The 16,494-nt window shown below is 45.2% G+C and overlaps 2 protein-coding genes across 6 annotated transcripts in view; one reads left to right on the top strand and one right to left on the bottom strand.

The window, feature by feature from the left end:
• Positions 1 to 7,303, bottom strand: part of LOC142564766 (ubiquitin carboxyl-terminal hydrolase 47-like) — a 72,166-nt gene extending 64,863 nt beyond the window's left edge. For 3 of the 5 annotated variants that reach the window (XM_075675914.1, XM_075675915.1, XM_075675917.1), the window contains exons 1-3: positions 7,079 to 7,303; positions 634 to 678; positions 97 to 156 (exon numbers count right to left, since the gene is read on the bottom strand). In XM_075675914.1, coding sequence (XP_075532029.1) covers positions 97 to 156; positions 634 to 678; positions 7,079 to 7,117 — 144 coding nt within the window. In that variant the 5' untranslated portion in view covers positions 7,118 to 7,303. The remainder of the gene's footprint in view (positions 1 to 96; positions 157 to 633; positions 679 to 7,078) is intronic. The other 2 variants (XM_075675916.1, XM_075675918.1) reach the window with 1 other exon arrangement.
• A 281-nt stretch (positions 7,304 to 7,584) lies between these two features.
• LOC142564768 (large ribosomal subunit protein uL1-like) lies at positions 7,585 to 12,384 on the top strand. The gene is made up of 5 exons (XM_075675920.1): positions 7,585 to 7,701; positions 7,966 to 8,121; positions 9,371 to 9,519; positions 9,955 to 10,127; positions 12,157 to 12,384. Exons 1-5 carry the CDS (start codon positions 7,697 to 7,699, stop codon positions 12,325 to 12,327), a joined length of 654 nt encoding a protein of 217 aa, XP_075532035.1. The 5' UTR covers positions 7,585 to 7,696; the 3' UTR covers positions 12,328 to 12,384.
• Positions 12,385 to 16,494: the final 4,110 nt, after the last annotated feature.

Raw genomic sequence — 16,494 nt, 5'->3', positions numbered from 1 at the left:
TGCATATGTTTAGTAGCTTTGAAAGCACTGTTTCGAACAGCTCCTTGATCAAGGAGATCAATTAAACCCATACGGAGCGAGAGAGCCGATTCTTACCATTGCTGTGGTCATGTCCCGAATGATGCATATCGCCTGAGGTTCTGGTGATGCAGGAACCTGAGAGAGGAAAATAAAGATATTTTGATTTAACACAAAGACCCTCCTCACCTTTGGATTTTTTTTGCAGATGGTTATAACGTAAAGCAACACTAGTGTATTTATTATAATTGGTGGCAACCTAGGAGTTCCCAACAAGCTCCATTCACAAAACCACAGGGCACATGTTCCAAAATAGTAGATCTCAAGAGAACCCAACATTACAAGAATATCTTGGTACATATGCCCAATATAGCCTTCAACATGTACATAATCAGAAAGGCATTTCAAGGGCTTTGAAAGTGACAATCTATGAACTCCCTGGTAAAGTGAGCAGTACTATACAAGTAACCGTAGTGGCACTGAATCAATAGAGCAACGTGGAAATATGGTGGTTTGATTCCTTTGACTTATCGATTGTTAAAAAAATTGTTGGTCACGGATTGTGCAATCAGAGTTATGTCTGCAGGATTACATGAACAGGCAGGCATTACTCACACGACAACCTGCTATGTTAATCCTTTTGGGTGCTGGCAAAAAGTCCTAAAAAAAGAAACAGTGTTCAGAAAATTACATTGACTTGCTCATCTAGACAATACTTTTTAAGATTCAAAATACACATAACATGGGGGTAGGAAATTTGCAACTTGGGTCTAAACATATGAAATAACGAAAAGCATTTATGCCAACTTCAGAGTTGATAGGAGTCCAGTTCCTGCACAACTACATGATGATACAGGTGCAGTTTAGACAAACATTTGCAGAGAAAGGCTTGAAAATTGCAAAAAGTAAAAGTTCTTGAACAGTGGCTGAGGAGGATTAGAATGTCACCTGTGTGATGTCAGAAAACAGTATGAGACAAAGTCCCGAACCACGCTCCTTACATCAGAAACACGTTACTTTGCAACCTTTATAGCCAGTGTTTGTTTAATATCCTTTGCCTGCTGTATACAGTATAACGTCTACAAATCGCCATGCATCAGACGAGAAAGATCTGCTTCTGAAGAATGTGCACACCTTACAGGGCAGCAACACGAGACTGGCAACCATTATTTCTAATCCCACTGCCAGACAAACAGAATCCGTAAATACCTCAACGGCCACTGAGGAAATGCACTACAATGTCAAAATGCACTGGATGAGCCCTGTCCGTTACCGGCACTTGGAAAGAGCTCGTACCGTCCGAGCCTAAAAAACCAAAAGGATGCATTCTTGCACCTCGTGGTTACTATGAATGCCGTGTTAATTCAGGCACGGAGTTGTGGCACAATGACAGTATCCGCAATGCAGAAGCTTTTCCTTCTCATGTAAACATTTATCGCAAAGATTGAGATGTGCATGGCGGCAGTGTTTTCATTCTGGTTGATAACAGATTGAAAAGCATGTAGTACTGCACTCTCCCTGTAAAAAGGGGAGGATAAGAAACCAGGTGGTTGTTAGGTGTATAATGCCAATAGCACTATCCTTTGACAACCTTCAGTGTGAAGAGGTGTGGTGTAGAATTGAGCCGTCTGATGTGCAACATGTTGCTGTGGGTTGTTTTTATCGTCCTCCTAAGATTAACAATGCGCAACTGCTTGAAACTTTGCTTGACGCATTGGCTACTTTAGGTGCCGAGCATACTGTTCCGCATGCTCTTTTATTACATAAATTGTCATTTTTAGGTGCGCCTGCTTCTGTTTTTGCTTAGTTGAGTTTATATTGCAGAAAGTAGTCTGCTGTTGTAAATGATCCTTTGTATGTTGATGCGATTTCCAGAGTGCCACAGGGTTCAGTGCCAGGACTGCTACTTTTGTAGTTTATATTAATGATTTGTCAGAGCTGTTGTCTTCAAATTTACAGCTGTATGCGGATGATTGTGTCATTTATAGGTCTATACACCACATGGATGATACTCTGACATCCTGACAATGTGGTTTCATGGTGCAAAAAATGAAAAATGCATTCGAATGTAAGTGTTTCATTGGTTTTGCCAGAAAACGCAGGCCTTTCTATTCTTGTTATAGCTTCTCTGGCACCCCACTTGGTCGCGTTGAACATTTTAAATACCATGATGTCTATTTTCTGACTTCCCGTGGAATAAATACATAGGTACTGGCAAAGCCGATGGTGTGTTAAGTTTCATTAAATGAAAATTTAAATCTGCTCTAAAAAGCTCTGTACGTCACAAATGTGTGACCAATCCTTGAATATGCTTGTACAATATGGGAACCTCGTGGCCATGTGTTACCATATAAACTTGAACACATACAAAGCCATGCTGCACACTTTGTCAGCTGTAATTACAACATAATTCCAGTACAACTCAAATTAACAATCAACTAGGTTGGAAAGCTCTTCAGCAGCAAAGAAAATTCTTGCAAATAATTTTTTTTGTTCCATTTTTCATAACAACACTAGTATTAAAACTTTCTACACGATGAGCAAATACTACTTGTCACACAGAAATGATGATGATAAAAAGGTTTGAGAAATAATATGTTGTATGGATGCATATATGCATTATCTATCCCTATTCGCGAGTAGAATCAGTTTGATGGGAGCGTTGTGGATGCTCCCGCAAATAGGCTTTGCTCATCCTTGCAAGATTTTTGTCTTAGTTCAATGTTAAAAAAATACTTTCTATCTTTTAAGCACTGTCTCAGTAAAATACATTAGCGAGTTCAGATGAAAGGAACCAGAACAAAACTAGTGTAATGAGGAACAAACCAGGGGCCACATAAGAACCTGGCCCCAGAGTTCAACCGTGATATCGCCACTTGTCAGGAGTTCCTCCACCTCATTATAATATAACCTTATAGAGTTTAAGGGATGCCATGCACTCAACCAGAGGTTTCACTTCAACAAGAAACTCCATGAGAGAGTCTAGCACGTGCTTGCTTGTGTCAGGATTGCCCATTTATATGTGCCGATTCCTGGAAGACACCGACTGGCTTTTGGCAGCTTTGTATGCCAAATCATTGGCACAGTTGTGTAAGAACATGAACTCCATAAATCTTGAAGGTTAAAAGAACAAATCCCATTTCAACTCATGCGCAAGAGACTTGTTCACAACATGTAGCCTGTCTGGGTTATCATGTTGCAAGAGATCATAACCAGACAATACTGCGTAACTACCAGTGTAAATATTGCCGTTCATGTCTCTGGCAACCTGGTACTCTGTAAAGGTAAATACGTCTAAGAAAAATCTAAAATTCTCGAATGGCAACAGCAGAAGTTTACAGAAAATAACCATAAAAAAGACAGTGCACTGTCTATGCCACTTATCGACATTCTGTGGCCTTTGTTCAATAAACTGTTCCTGTCATTACCAAGAAGGCTTCTGAGAGAAATCCGAAACACCATTACTTCTACCTAATTAATTTTCTTTTGTGCTTGGTGTCTTTATTCAATGGTGACTATCATTCTCGACCAGACGAGCTCTCATGAAAACCTAGACTTAATGCAAGTCTTTCAGTGAGGTATGGCATGTTGTTGGGCTAGTTGGTTCATAGGCTCAGCAAAATTTTAAACTGTGCGAGGAAGACAGACAGGTTGGAAGTCTGAGCTTTGCGTGTGTGCGTATATGTTTCTGTTCTCGTTCCGTCTTCCTCGTGCAGTTTAAATTGTGCTGAACCTTTTGGCGAGGTTTTCTCATTCCTGATCCTAACCCGAGAAGGTGGTCACTTGTCCAAGCGTTTCTACCACTCAACAATCTCTCTGACGCACTAGACTTGTGTTTCTCGAACCATAGCCACAGCGAATGCCCAGAGCTCAAACGATTCGACAGGGGACTGATGGGGAGTGCTCAATAGGCGAGCTTCTGATGCGTGTCAACCAACAATGGATAGAGGGAGACAATTGGTGGAGTGGTTAAGACAATGTATTGGCGTCGAGGTACACGCTTAGGCTCAAACTACAGCAAAGGAGGAGAAAGGTCTTGATGCTGAACAAAGCTGACTATTTTGATGGTTTCAAAATCAAACTTGCTAATGGCAAAAATAATTATGCCGAGAGAACTGTCAGCAAATAATGTGGAAAACGCTTCTAAGACAACTTTGGTAAATGCAACATGCGTTTCATTTGTAATGCTGCCGTTTGATATCTCATACACCGAGCATGCTTTTTCAAAAAAGAACACACTAGGACATTACAGAATCCAATGTGAACATGCAGGAAAATAATGCTGACAAAAGACTACCTCCCCCCCCCCCCATTTTTTTTTTTTGACAGCATTCGCTTCTGAAAGTTAATCAAGTTGCAGCTTGATGCACTTCAACACGAATGAACACAAGCGTAATGTAACCGAGGACACAATCCCAGAAAGGTTCTTAAATACGCACTAGCATTGCGTAAAAAAAAAAAAAGCCGCCGTCAGCCAGACGTACACTGGCACCCTGTTTTATGGCATCGGACACTTAAGTGCTGGTCCCATAGTTTTTACTGTCATGCCTGGCGACATGCCAGTGGAAGCGAAGCGTTCCAGACAGAGGAAACGTCTGACCCATTCAGAAATAGTCGGCAAGCGGCTATGGCTTATGCACAGGCTTTGAACGAGAGGAAAGGGAAGAATCCGAGCAAAACAGAGAAAAGCTGCAGCGAACACGAAACTTGGCACTGTTTGCCAGACGATGGCACCTGGCTCACCTACACCGCAGGAATGTCAACGAACTCCATCCAGACAACCACACTACGCCCGTGCCGTTTCGGTGACACTGTGCATTGGTGCGTATAAAGCTGGACTACAGCTAGCACAGATGAATAGGTTGATATGAAAATTCGCTACATAGTGCTGCCATACATTAGATGGAATATGGTGGTGAGACGTTTCTTGTAGTCCAGAATTGTGTAGGTGGCATAACTAAAGGCATTGTTACACACATTTTGTTGGAACTTCAGAAAATTTACCTCCGTAAGCAAGTGGTCAGTACCCATGAAGCCTCAGGGTTTAGAGACAGTAATGAGAGGGTAAACATTGGCACAGCAAACGGAAGCAAGAGACGTTTGGAAGATTGGTGGTGCTTATCCAGAAAAGGAACAGACCGACGTCGAATAAAAATTGGTACATGGCCTCAGGATAGTGTAGTCTCGCACTTATTATAGACACCATGTAGATGGAATTAAAGGTCAACATTAAAGTTGCATATGAACTTAATATAGTATGCTGGGGTGCTGTGGCACATCCCGTTTGAAAGGGGAATTTACCCGTTACACTGTGCAAATACAGTCCTGAAGGGAGGCATTCAAATAAGACTAGGAGCTACATTTGCTTCTAAACAAGGTGTGCGCACATGCGCTCATGTTGATGTCCTAAATGTACGTTGCCGATAACCTTGACTAACTTTCTCTCATACAGCTGTTTTAGCGAGCGTTGCGAAATAATGCAACGTTTAGACTATCCGGGTAAACGGCACAGAAGAACTGGTCGGCTAGCTAAAACAAGACTTCACATTCGACGACGTCCATCCGGTGCCCACCACATATAAGGAAAATACCAGAGTGTGAGAGCTTGGAACCCAACCCCTTCCCTCCAAAACCCACCCTCGTGCTTCATACTCCAGTGGTGGCCAAAGAACATAAGCTAAACACAGCACTGATGCCCGCATTAACTGACAACAGTGGAATGCTTTTTTTCTTAATGAGCACCGTTTTCGGCGAAGAGTAAAATGTTTATCAGCAATTAGATGTCTACCATACGTGCGCAGCAGAAGCAAATCATTGAACTTAAACCACGGAGTCATGGGCCACATTTGTCGCACCGCAGTTATCTAAGGCATATTTTGTCTTCTTAGTCACACGAAAGGAGGTGACGAGGTCCAAGCGACGGACACTTTAATTCGCGCTGCTTGGAAAGCGTGGTAAGGTTAGCTCTCCACCGAAGGCTCGCGCATAAATGAGCGCTGTCGCTCAGAGCCATGGGTTTCGAAACTACGGCGTGAGCTGCACCTCTCGGAGCAAGCAAGCACGCGTGGTCGCAGGCCCTTTGCCACCCTCCCGCGCAGCTGAACACTTCTCCGCATTTTAAACTCCGGGCGCGTGGCTGGCGTTGCCTGAAAGCGGCTAAAAATACCCGACTGCGCTGCCCCATTTTTGGCGACTACCCTCGTCGCTTCGCTAAGAGATCCCCCGTGCTACCACATGGCACGGGTCGGCCTGTCCAGTGCTGCAACTTTTTTTTCCCTTCCGCTCCTGCTTGCAGCACTGCTAACTCGCTCGCCCTTAGCAAGCTTCTTTCGTCTTGTGTTCTTATTTCCTTTCGGTTTCACTTTTCCTCCGCTTACGCAGCGCGCACAGCCGATGAATTGTTTTCTTGCTTTCTTTTTTGACACGCTCGCGGAGCCGCCGGGTCACTCGAAACTTTTTTTTTTCCCCTCCCACTCGGAGTTGCCGCGGCGACCAACGTATCACGCAGCTACGCGCACACACACGTTCTCCCATTCATCGAAGAGCCACGCAGGTTCGTAGCGAGTCATGGGCATGCAAACGCAGCGCTTTGAGGCGAAGAGGTTCCCCGATTGGCACCAGCCTCGCAAGCGGCACCGTTTTCGCCCCGACTCCCGTCTCTACGGACAATGGACAAAAGACGAGCCAGTGTCGACGACGTGCTCGTTGTCGCCAACGTGCAATGACGCAAGCGGCGACCGAAGAGGCATGGGACGTACTCGGCACAGGGCGTCAAGTGCGTACACGCACCGAATGAACGCCCCGACGAGTTCGGCGCACTTCGCAGCACCTGCGTGCGTGTGTGTGCGCGCGCGTAGTGCGACCGTGGTTACGGTTGTGTAACAGCTGACGAGACGTAGAAGAACGCGCGGCGAATGCCGCCGTTGTCAGCGGTCCGGACACCGAGGTCCGGAAAGGGGCGCGGGCCTGGGGCTTCGAAAAGCCAGCTGACTGTCCCTTTAAAGTTAAGGCGTGCGATACCGCGAGCCGTGCGCTTGGGGGAAAAAATGAGGGCACTTGCCTCGTCCGAAACGGGCTGTGTGTTCTCTCCGGGCGTCATTTCGGAGCCGCGGTGTAGTCTGCCGGGTTCGGGCAGCCTCTCCTTCGTAGGGACGATGCGCGCACGTCAAAAGAAAAAAAAAATGTTCAGGAAGGGGGTATTCACACAACCACTTTCAAGCCATGATCACCGCAGCACCAGCAGCAGTCGCAGCCATGACCGAGCCAGGCCAGCCTGTTTTTAGAAAAGAAAATAACGTGTCACGTGATTGGCGGAAACGCCCGCCTGACGTCACTGAACGCAGGCGCTGGGCCAATCGGAGCGAGCAACACATCTGATGCACGGCGGTCGTAGGGTAGCGTCACATTGTTTATTCCCGTATCAGCAAAATATTAATAAGATCCAAACCTTATTTTACAACACATTAAAAACAAATTTACAAACAAAATAAATTTGTTTGTTGTTTACAGAAATAAACACGTTGTCAACAAAATTATATATATTTTTTTCAATTTTCTCCGCCAGGGTGCTGCGTGGTCACGTGGCCTCGTTAAGAGCCTCGCGAATGCCTCCACTTCCGATCGTTCTTTTGGTCGTGTGCCGTCATCGTCAGCGCTTGTGCGCGTCGACTACCGAAGCATGAGGTATGTAATCCGTCGCAATCCTCGGCTGAATTAGTATTTAACGTTCTAGTTTGTATATCAATCGATACTTTTATGCATGACAGTACGGTAAATAAATTAATTTGTAATTACCGTCGCTTTTGTGTATTAAGATCGTACTAATGTGCTGCACCCGCCTATCTCGTTGTATGAACAAAGCTTCGAATTGTGCCTCACACGCACTTAGGCATTAGTCACGGTGATACTCATTGCCACAATATTTTTTTTTGTTTTTTCATTCTACAGCTCCAAAGTGAGCAGGGACACGCTGTACGACTGCGTCAATGCGGTCTTGCAGGAGTCGGCGCGGAAGCACCGCAAGTTCCTCGAGACGGTGGAGCTGCAGATCGCGCTCAAGAACTACGATCCCCAGAAGGACAAGCGTTTCTCGGGCACCGTCAAGTAGGCCTCGGCGCGAGCACGCCATCTTCCTCCACCGCAAGCATCGCACAAAAAACTGACCTGAAACGCACAGCATTTGGCGTCGTTTTACCAGAGGAAACCACCCCCTTAGCCCTAAATCTCATTCAAACGTTACCGATGGGGCTCTTCCTTGCAATGTTAACGTTTCAAACTCGAGCAGAAATGCAGTGAATGCGGCCACTTGGCTTTTTTCAGCGCATGCGCGCCTGGCGACATGCGAAGCTGGACGGCGCTGCGCTAGTTAGCATTCGTTAACGATATAATCGTTGGGCATAATTAGTCGCTGGTTGCGGTCACCAAGACGCCAAATGCCTGTAGCGCAACAGGTAGCTCGGTTTTCTGTTTCGGGAAGCCGGGCGGACTCGAACCCAGAGTCTTAAAACTGTGGGGAGGTGTATCGCTTCGGCGGCACCAATAATATTCGCCCGGTGACTCCTGGAAGCCCACTGTCGTATGTATGACCGGTGCGCTTGCAACACACACCAGTTGCTTCGGAGGCGGCACTCGGGCGCAGCAGAGGGGCGTTATGAGATCGTCTGTTACGATCAATTTTTCACCTTGTCAAACCTGAGACAGCAGAATGGAATAATGGAAAGAAAATGCCCGTCTCTGCGACTGTTGCTGCTTTTGAAGTACTGGGGATGACTGATTAGGGCAGCATTTTGGAGTGCTGTGTTGCTCGACTTTGCTTCAAGATGGGCTGGGGACATGAAAAGGCGCAGGTGTGCATCGTTGCAGTGATGACTCTAGCACTGGGCAATGAACTACGCTGATTACATGTGCATTTCTGAGCAAGATGCACCTCGTATGATACTAGGCAGCAGCCATGACCATTTAGTGGGTTTCTTAACAGGGTTATGCACTCGTTTTGTAGCCTATTGGCATGATTCAAGGAAAGCCTCCAGGTGACATAATTGTTTTCTGTCAGTAGAGATATTTCGGCGTGTTGATTGACATCTTGTAGTTTCATTCTGTAGTGCAAATAGCACAAGGAGAGAACAGACACATACAGGCGCTGTGTGTCTCTGTTCTATTCTACGTCCTTGTGCTATTTGCGCTACGGAAAAACTGCAAAATATATTATTTTTGTTTGGTACAACAGCTATGCACAGTGATGTTCGCTCATTACAATTGCAGCAGAAGTTTACGCACCTTAGGAAGCAAAACTGCAGTTCTTTTGCTTGGTTTTGACATATGCAATGCTAAAGGTGTGCCTTTCACCTCACAGGCTGAAGCACATCCCGAGGCCCAAGTTCCAGGTGTGCGTTTTGGGTGACCAGCAGCACTGTGACGAGGCCAAGGCCAACAACCTTGCCTGTATGGACACTGAGGCGCTGAAGAAGCTGAACAAGAGCAAGAAGCTTGTCAAGAAACTCGGTGCGTGCTTTTTGCTTTTGCTGAGGGGCTTGGTGTACTGGCATAGTGAGTTTTCCCGACTTTTGTGCTAGCCTTGCCCATGGTGCGTCACTAGATACGACTGTCGACAGCACCAAGCCAATCTGTGGAAAGGCTATCTGCTACCAGAATGATGACTTGATCAAAACTGCATGTATTACCTGAACTTCTTGTGATCGACACAAAGAAGTCTGAACTGGTAGCTCGTTGCGATGTAAGCCAACAGTTGAAATGTGCCCGAGATAAACGTACGTGTGCATGCGGGGCTTGTGTGTTCAGTAATTGCGTGCACGATAAAAACGCCATCGGAACTACTCTAACGTGCCCATAAAAGTTGTTCGCTTTCTTTGACTGCTAGTTTTTCTTCCTCTAGATTGGGTTGTGCTCACTTGTTTCATTTTGTTCTCGCCGCCACAGCCAAGAAGTACGATGCATTCATGGCGTCCGAGTCGCTGATCAAGCAGATTCCACGTCTGCTGGGCCCTGGCCTGAACAAGGCGGGCAAGTTCCCCACGCTGCTGACCCACAACGAGTCCATGATGGCCAAGCTTGATGAAGTCAAGGCCACAATCAAGTTCCAGATGAAGAAGGTATGCCCAGCTCTGCTGTTATTGGAACATGCCAGAATTGGTTAAGCTGTGCACTTTAACTACACTTTGAATGTCTTGCAGCATACAGGAAAGTACAAACAAGTGTGTCAAGAAGGTTAAGAGTTCCTCATGTTGGTGGACTATCACACTCAAAGCAGTCCCACTAATAAGTGCTGTTGTGGCACAATTGGTAGGGGTGTGCAGATAGCGATTTTTGGGACCCACTCAAGTAGGTTTTGAATAATGAAGTTATAATTGCAACTAGCATAAAACAATGTTTGCATCCCTGTATTTTTAATGTTGACTAGTTTCTGTAATTACATGGTTATAAAGCGTTCTCTGTTAAAAGCACGAATGGGGAGTTAGAAATGAACAAGTTTCTTCCCTTGCACAGGGCTCTTTAGAGTGTGGAATGATGGCTCTAGGCCTGTAACTTATGGCTACCTCAGACGTAGCCTGCTCCGATGTGGAAGTTTTCATGTTTTGTCTTTACTATGCCCACAAGGAGGAAAGCTTACTGTACTTTGCTCCAATTTTATGTTTATCTGGGTGCAGTTGACATATTGAAATTAGAAAAGTATTGTAAAAATATACGTATATATGAATAGTGATTATTTTATTTGAGGACCTAATTGAATAGGACGTTCGATTTAGGATATTCGCCCACCCCTAGCATTTGGCTGCCAGTATGTGTAACAGGCTTGATATTGCACTCTGCAATGGCTTGGGCATTTTGTCATGTTCTCGCTTTCTTACTTTGGTAGCAGTTTGACAGAATGTTATGCAGTGTTTGACTTGGTGTAATGTGTTTGAAAGATATCACTGAAGCCTTTTTCAGTTTTGTTAGTTGAAAGGCAGCATTTTCTTGCCTCCTCGCACTCTGCTTCAAGTGGGGTGAAGCGGTTTATAATTTGTGTGCACAAAGGACAAGGCCTGCTTGCTGTTTTTGTTGTGGTTAAGTTGTAATCAGAGGCACCTCATTCTTACAGGCTGTGTATAGTGCCCCTTGTCCATAGTTCATTAGTTTAGTGTACTCAAATGTGTAATGGCAAGTGTAGCTTAGTGTGCAAGGTTGAGATGACACATGAGTTGAAAGTTTGCATGGCAGTCCACAGTTTTTAGAGGTCTCTTCCGATAGCTCCCAGTGATTTTTGCTTAAGAGGAAGCTTTAGCTCGAGTGCTCCTATCTAAATACATGTAAAAGGAGAATTCGTTTTTCTCGGCAACCACCACACCGAATTTGACGAGGTTTGTTGCATTTACAAGAAAAACTCAAAATCTAGTGACTGTTGGTTTTGAATTTTTGAGTTAGATTGTCAATTTTTTATTAGAAATTGGCAAAAATCGAAAATTTTCAAGAAACGGAACTATCAAGTTTACAACTCTGTAACTTAACCACTAAATATGATAATACAATTCTGTGAATTGCACCTAATAGTACATCTAAAGCGGACAAAATTGATATGTTACACATGAATATAAAAAAATTTAATCATAGGGAAATACAACTTTTGCAAAACCGTTGTAACAAATTCACGTAGGATGTAAAATGACATATTGAATTTGTCCACTTTGAATGATCTAATGAATGCCGTTTACAGAACCGCGATATCAGTTCTTGATGCAGAGCTATGAATTTGTAAACTTCGTGGTTCTATTTTTTTCAAACGGTCAAATATTTGAAAATCGTTTTAAGAAAATTCAAGCCCTAAATCGAAATTCCGCTTCCAACAGTCTCTAGAATTTAGCTTTCTCTTTCAAATGAGACAAATTTCATCAAAATCGGTCCAGGGGTTATCTCATAAAAACGTTTTTGCGTTTTACATGTATTTGAATAGGCCGCGTCTGAGTTGGGCCCGAGCTAAAGCTTCCTCTTAAGTTAAGGACATTTGTTGAAACGTGATGAGTCTAGCACTGGGCAATGAATTTTCATTGATTACTCGTGCATCTCTGATGACCATCATTCCTCTTACTGTTCCCTGTGTTGAGACCTTGTTCTCACTGTAGATTTTTTTTTTTTCTGCGCTAGGTTCTGTGCCTCGCAGTTGCCGTCGGCAATGTCAAGATGAGTCCAGATGAGCTGGCCCAGAACATCAACCTGGCCATCAACTACCTGGTGTCTCTTTTGAAGAAAAACTGGCAGAACATTCGGTCCCTGCACATCAAGTCCACCATGGGTCCACCCCAGCGACTCTACTGAGCTGTTCTGTTGTCCAGCATTAGGTGGCTGTCATTAAATGCACAGCGTTTTGTCCTATGTGCAGTCTTGGTTTTTCTACTGCTTGGCAAGCTCTGAAAGTTGGATGCAGAGCTTGTGTTGTGCATGTTGCATATCTTCGCAGACGGGCAGTTGCCTTCAGGCAGTGGGTCCTCCTGTGCAGCTAGGCGATAGTTGACCCTTGTTAACATGAAGTCTCATCTGGCACAACAGTGTCTTTGTTATAAGCAATTTGTATCCTAATATGAGCTAAAGTATTGATCTAGTTACTTTATGTAACGTTCGTGTTCATTAAATCAAGATTAGGCTACAGCTAATGTTTTGCAATCCAACGTTGCGGATCGCGTGGACGAGATTGAGGGAATGTAGGTATCCTGTCGCTGCAAATGGACTTGAATGAGGTGATTGAAATTGTGAGGCTAGGCTATTTTTTACAGCTAAGCTGTGTGTAGCTAGGGCTGTGTGATTTTCGTGTCAACAAACGGAAGCTTTCATCATGAATGGCTCGTACCCCTGCCTTGCAAGAGGACAATGTCATTGACTGGATAGTTGTATGTGCCGCACAAACGAAAGACTGAATTGCAATTTGGCCGTGATTACGCTACACCTGTGATCATAGTTTCAAAACCAGGCGAGAAATGGTTCACTCAGTTTGGGCTCAACATCGGTTGTGTAGATTTAGCTTTGGCCAAGATTCTAAGGTTGTAACCAAACCAATTAGTGTATAGGACAGTAATTGCAAAACTCGCAACTACCATTACGAAATGCTGAAAAAATACATTGAAACTTTTCTAATCGTGCGTGATGTGCTACAGGTTTGCTGGGGAGCTACCTTCACAGTATGGAATGACTCGTCAATTTTGTCTTGCCTCAAAGTAAATAGAATGTGTCTTCACTTACGGACGATGCTACCTTGTACTGCGCACCACTATGGCCTACTTTCAGTGGTCAGGCGGCCACTGCTACGGAGGCATGCTTTCGCGGCGCTCGCTTGAAACGTGTCGGCCGTTCTAAATTGCAATTTTAAGGCAGCCGCACGCTTGAGAAAGGGGCTTACTTGGAGCATGCCTTGCACCTCACAATTGTAGAGGCTTTGGCAAAATGCCAGGTAAGTGTTTTTTTTTCTCCCTTGACGAAGTGCCTCGAGCATATTCTAGTATTGTCGTTCGTGCTCGAATGTGAGAGGGCGTTGCCGTTGAAGCATAATAGAGGGCAATCAGCTGAGACTAAACAACGTGAAGACTGAACAAATATGCGCTAGCGTGCGCGAGAGAAATGCTAGTTTTCGAATACTCGAAGTGTGCTGCCGTGTACTCGAACCTTCGGTTTCAGTTTATTATTCTTCAAATACAATACATTGGAAAGATACAATATACAGACGAGGGTCTCGAAGACTGCAACGGGACCCTCGACCCTTAGTTCTGTTGTTCTAACCGCGAGAAAACATCGGCACGAATGAGCGCGGTTACAGCAGCCGCGTCTTGAACTTGGCGCAGGAAGAAGCACAGTGCGTACAAAGCTAGATTTGACACGTGACAACCACTGCGCGTTTGTTTTGGAGCAAGACGAGCTAAACAACTACCTAAGCCAATTTACAACAGCGTGAATGAGTTCACGCGTTTTTATGCATTTCACGCTTTATTGTGTTTTTACCGGTGCCGCGGCAGGTTCCTTTTGTTTCTTATTTTCGCGTTTACGTCTTAGTTCGTGTAGCAGAAATTCCCAGAACCGCGACGATCCACTTAAACCGCCGGGTTGCTTCCCCCTGTTTTGAAGGGAAGCGGTAGAATTTGATGCCGCGAAGGGGATCTTCGCGGTTGCGACAATCCTTAACCCAACAGTAGTATCTGCGCTTGTTCTTTTTGTTCACACTTCTCAGTGAGGAGCTGCCAAGAGGCCGCGGTGGATCCATTGGAAAAGCAGGCTATCAGGCGTGCCTGAGCGCACCACAGGCAATGGTGAAATGACGGTGACAGTATGGCGACAGCCTACTCGCGGGTGCTCACCGCCGCTGCTAGGTGGCGCGACATGTACAGGCAAACTATAGTTACTGTATATGCTACCAAAGGTAGCATATACAGTAACCCTAAGGCAAACTTCATTGCAGGGTGCCCATAGTCGGATACAATTCAAGTCTGCAGTGAAGCCCCGCCCACGCACTCATAGCCGCCAGCCACTGTTCCTCCGCGAGGCTGCAAATAGCTTGTACTTCAAACTTTCCCTGTTACCTAAATAGGGCGGTAACCACAAAAATAAAATTATAAGCGCGTAATTTTATGCGTTTTCACTCGTCTATTATAGCGGAAAGGCGGAAGCCTAATTCGTTATTCAACTGAAATAAAACGCTTGCTTCGCTGCAACTATTTATGGCCAAGTTTCACTTTAGTTGGCAGTGAAGTTTCATGAGTAAAACGGGATCAGCAGTGAAATGAACTGCGCCGAGGACTTTTGAAGAGGGAAATGCTCAGGCTCCATAAACTTTCTCCATGTCTGTTGCACACCTCATCGCTTCCGCCAATGAAAGGACTCTTCGAGAACAGCAGACGTTCCTGAGGTACAGTGTATTCTAGTATGCTGTACCGGAGGTATCAAGTACGACGCCATTTTTGAAATGGTCGCATGACGACAATTTTGTTTGCTTCTGTGATTGGCTGGCGGAGTAACAACTTGGCGCGGTCCATGTGCCTTTGTTGCCAACTGCTGTTTTTTTTTAAAATTTGTATCCTACTATAGAAGCACCTAGGAATAACGAAGTTTACGACAGATTTCTGGTGTCCATTTAGCAAGCGTCGCATCTGCCTTGACGACAAAGGTCTCTCAGAAAATTGCTCCTTGTGGTTGACGTTCAATTATTGCGTGTGCGCACGACGTCACAAACCATGGTTGCTCGTTTGCTATGAAGTTAGCCCGCGGGAGCAACTCCGCTGGATCGCGTTGGATAGGCTATTCTGCTCAACATTGCTACCGGATCCTATCTAGCCGACGGCTGAGTCAAGGCGCGCTAGCGTCACCTAACATACTAAAATCATTTCGGTCGACAGTCGTCGTGAGATGGGCGCTGCCGAATTTTTTAGCTAGCAATCGCAGTAAGTACTTATCCACGTTAGCAAAGGTTGCTCACCCTAGCACAAGAGCGCGCTATGGCGGTTAGAATGACTGCCAAGCAGTAAGGGATTGAGTGGCTTGCTCGCCATGGCTGCCATTGCGGATATTTAATAACTTTTTGTGCGACGAAGCAACGTCACATATTCGTAGAAACAATACGTAACAGCAACAAAATTTCGGCTTGTCTAGCGGAAAAACACACTCTCTCTTTTTCTATGGCGCAGATTATTCCTGCGTTGCGCCTTAGAGCGGACTCTGACAGCAGAGTGCCCAGAGAGAACCCAAGAAAATGAGAGAAAAACGAACATATATTTTGGCAGTCAACATCTTGAATAATAAAACAATCTTGTATATTCTTCGTCAAATTTCGCAGTTTTTGGCGCCTACTGGAGTATGTTTAAAATTGCAAGTCCTCTGCCGGCTACTGCTCATTTCGACGGGGCAGAGTGGGAAGCCACGAGAAACCGACCTTTGCTGAGTTATGTCCCTCTCCAGTATGGTTCAAGCCATAGATGAAGGAAATAAACTACGAGTGAGAGCCTTCACAAGCCAACTCTTCGTGAAGCCATTCCTTTCGCTTTTTCTCCTTCAAACAGTCGGCCTGACACGTGACCCTGCGCTGGAGGTGGACTCGGCCCAGAGTGCTTGGTTCCTCTATACGACGCGCACTGGTCAAGGTGCTTTGCCAACCACTCTGTGGACATTTTCCCTCGATTGGCTCACGCAACTTGGGTGGTTTATTGTAACTTGTACATTTATCATCTTCGTTGGCACGTTCGAGTTCGACATCCGCGCCGCGTTACTGCAGCACCCGCTGTTTTTTTTTTCGGGAAAGCGTACTACACTGAGCACGGCGGTGGCAGACACCAAAGCTCCCTGCGACATGACCACGCGTTGGGTCGACTCTCTTTAGTTTTATTGCGTTACACTCCTTCCTAGTTCCTTCCTTCCTCCAATTTTTTCGAGCCAAATAATGCTAAGCTTTGATCATCTTGCGAGGACCGCAACATATTCAGCATGGAATAGTCGATGGCTGCGAGAACT

This window comes from Dermacentor variabilis, chromosome 11 (assembly GCF_050947875.1).
Source record: "Dermacentor variabilis isolate Ectoservices chromosome 11, ASM5094787v1, whole genome shotgun sequence".
Lineage (NCBI taxonomy): Eukaryota > Metazoa > Arthropoda > Arachnida > Ixodida > Ixodidae > Dermacentor > Dermacentor variabilis.
The sequence above is the reverse complement of the archived record's forward strand: the minus strand, read 5'-3'. Positions and strand labels throughout refer to the sequence as shown.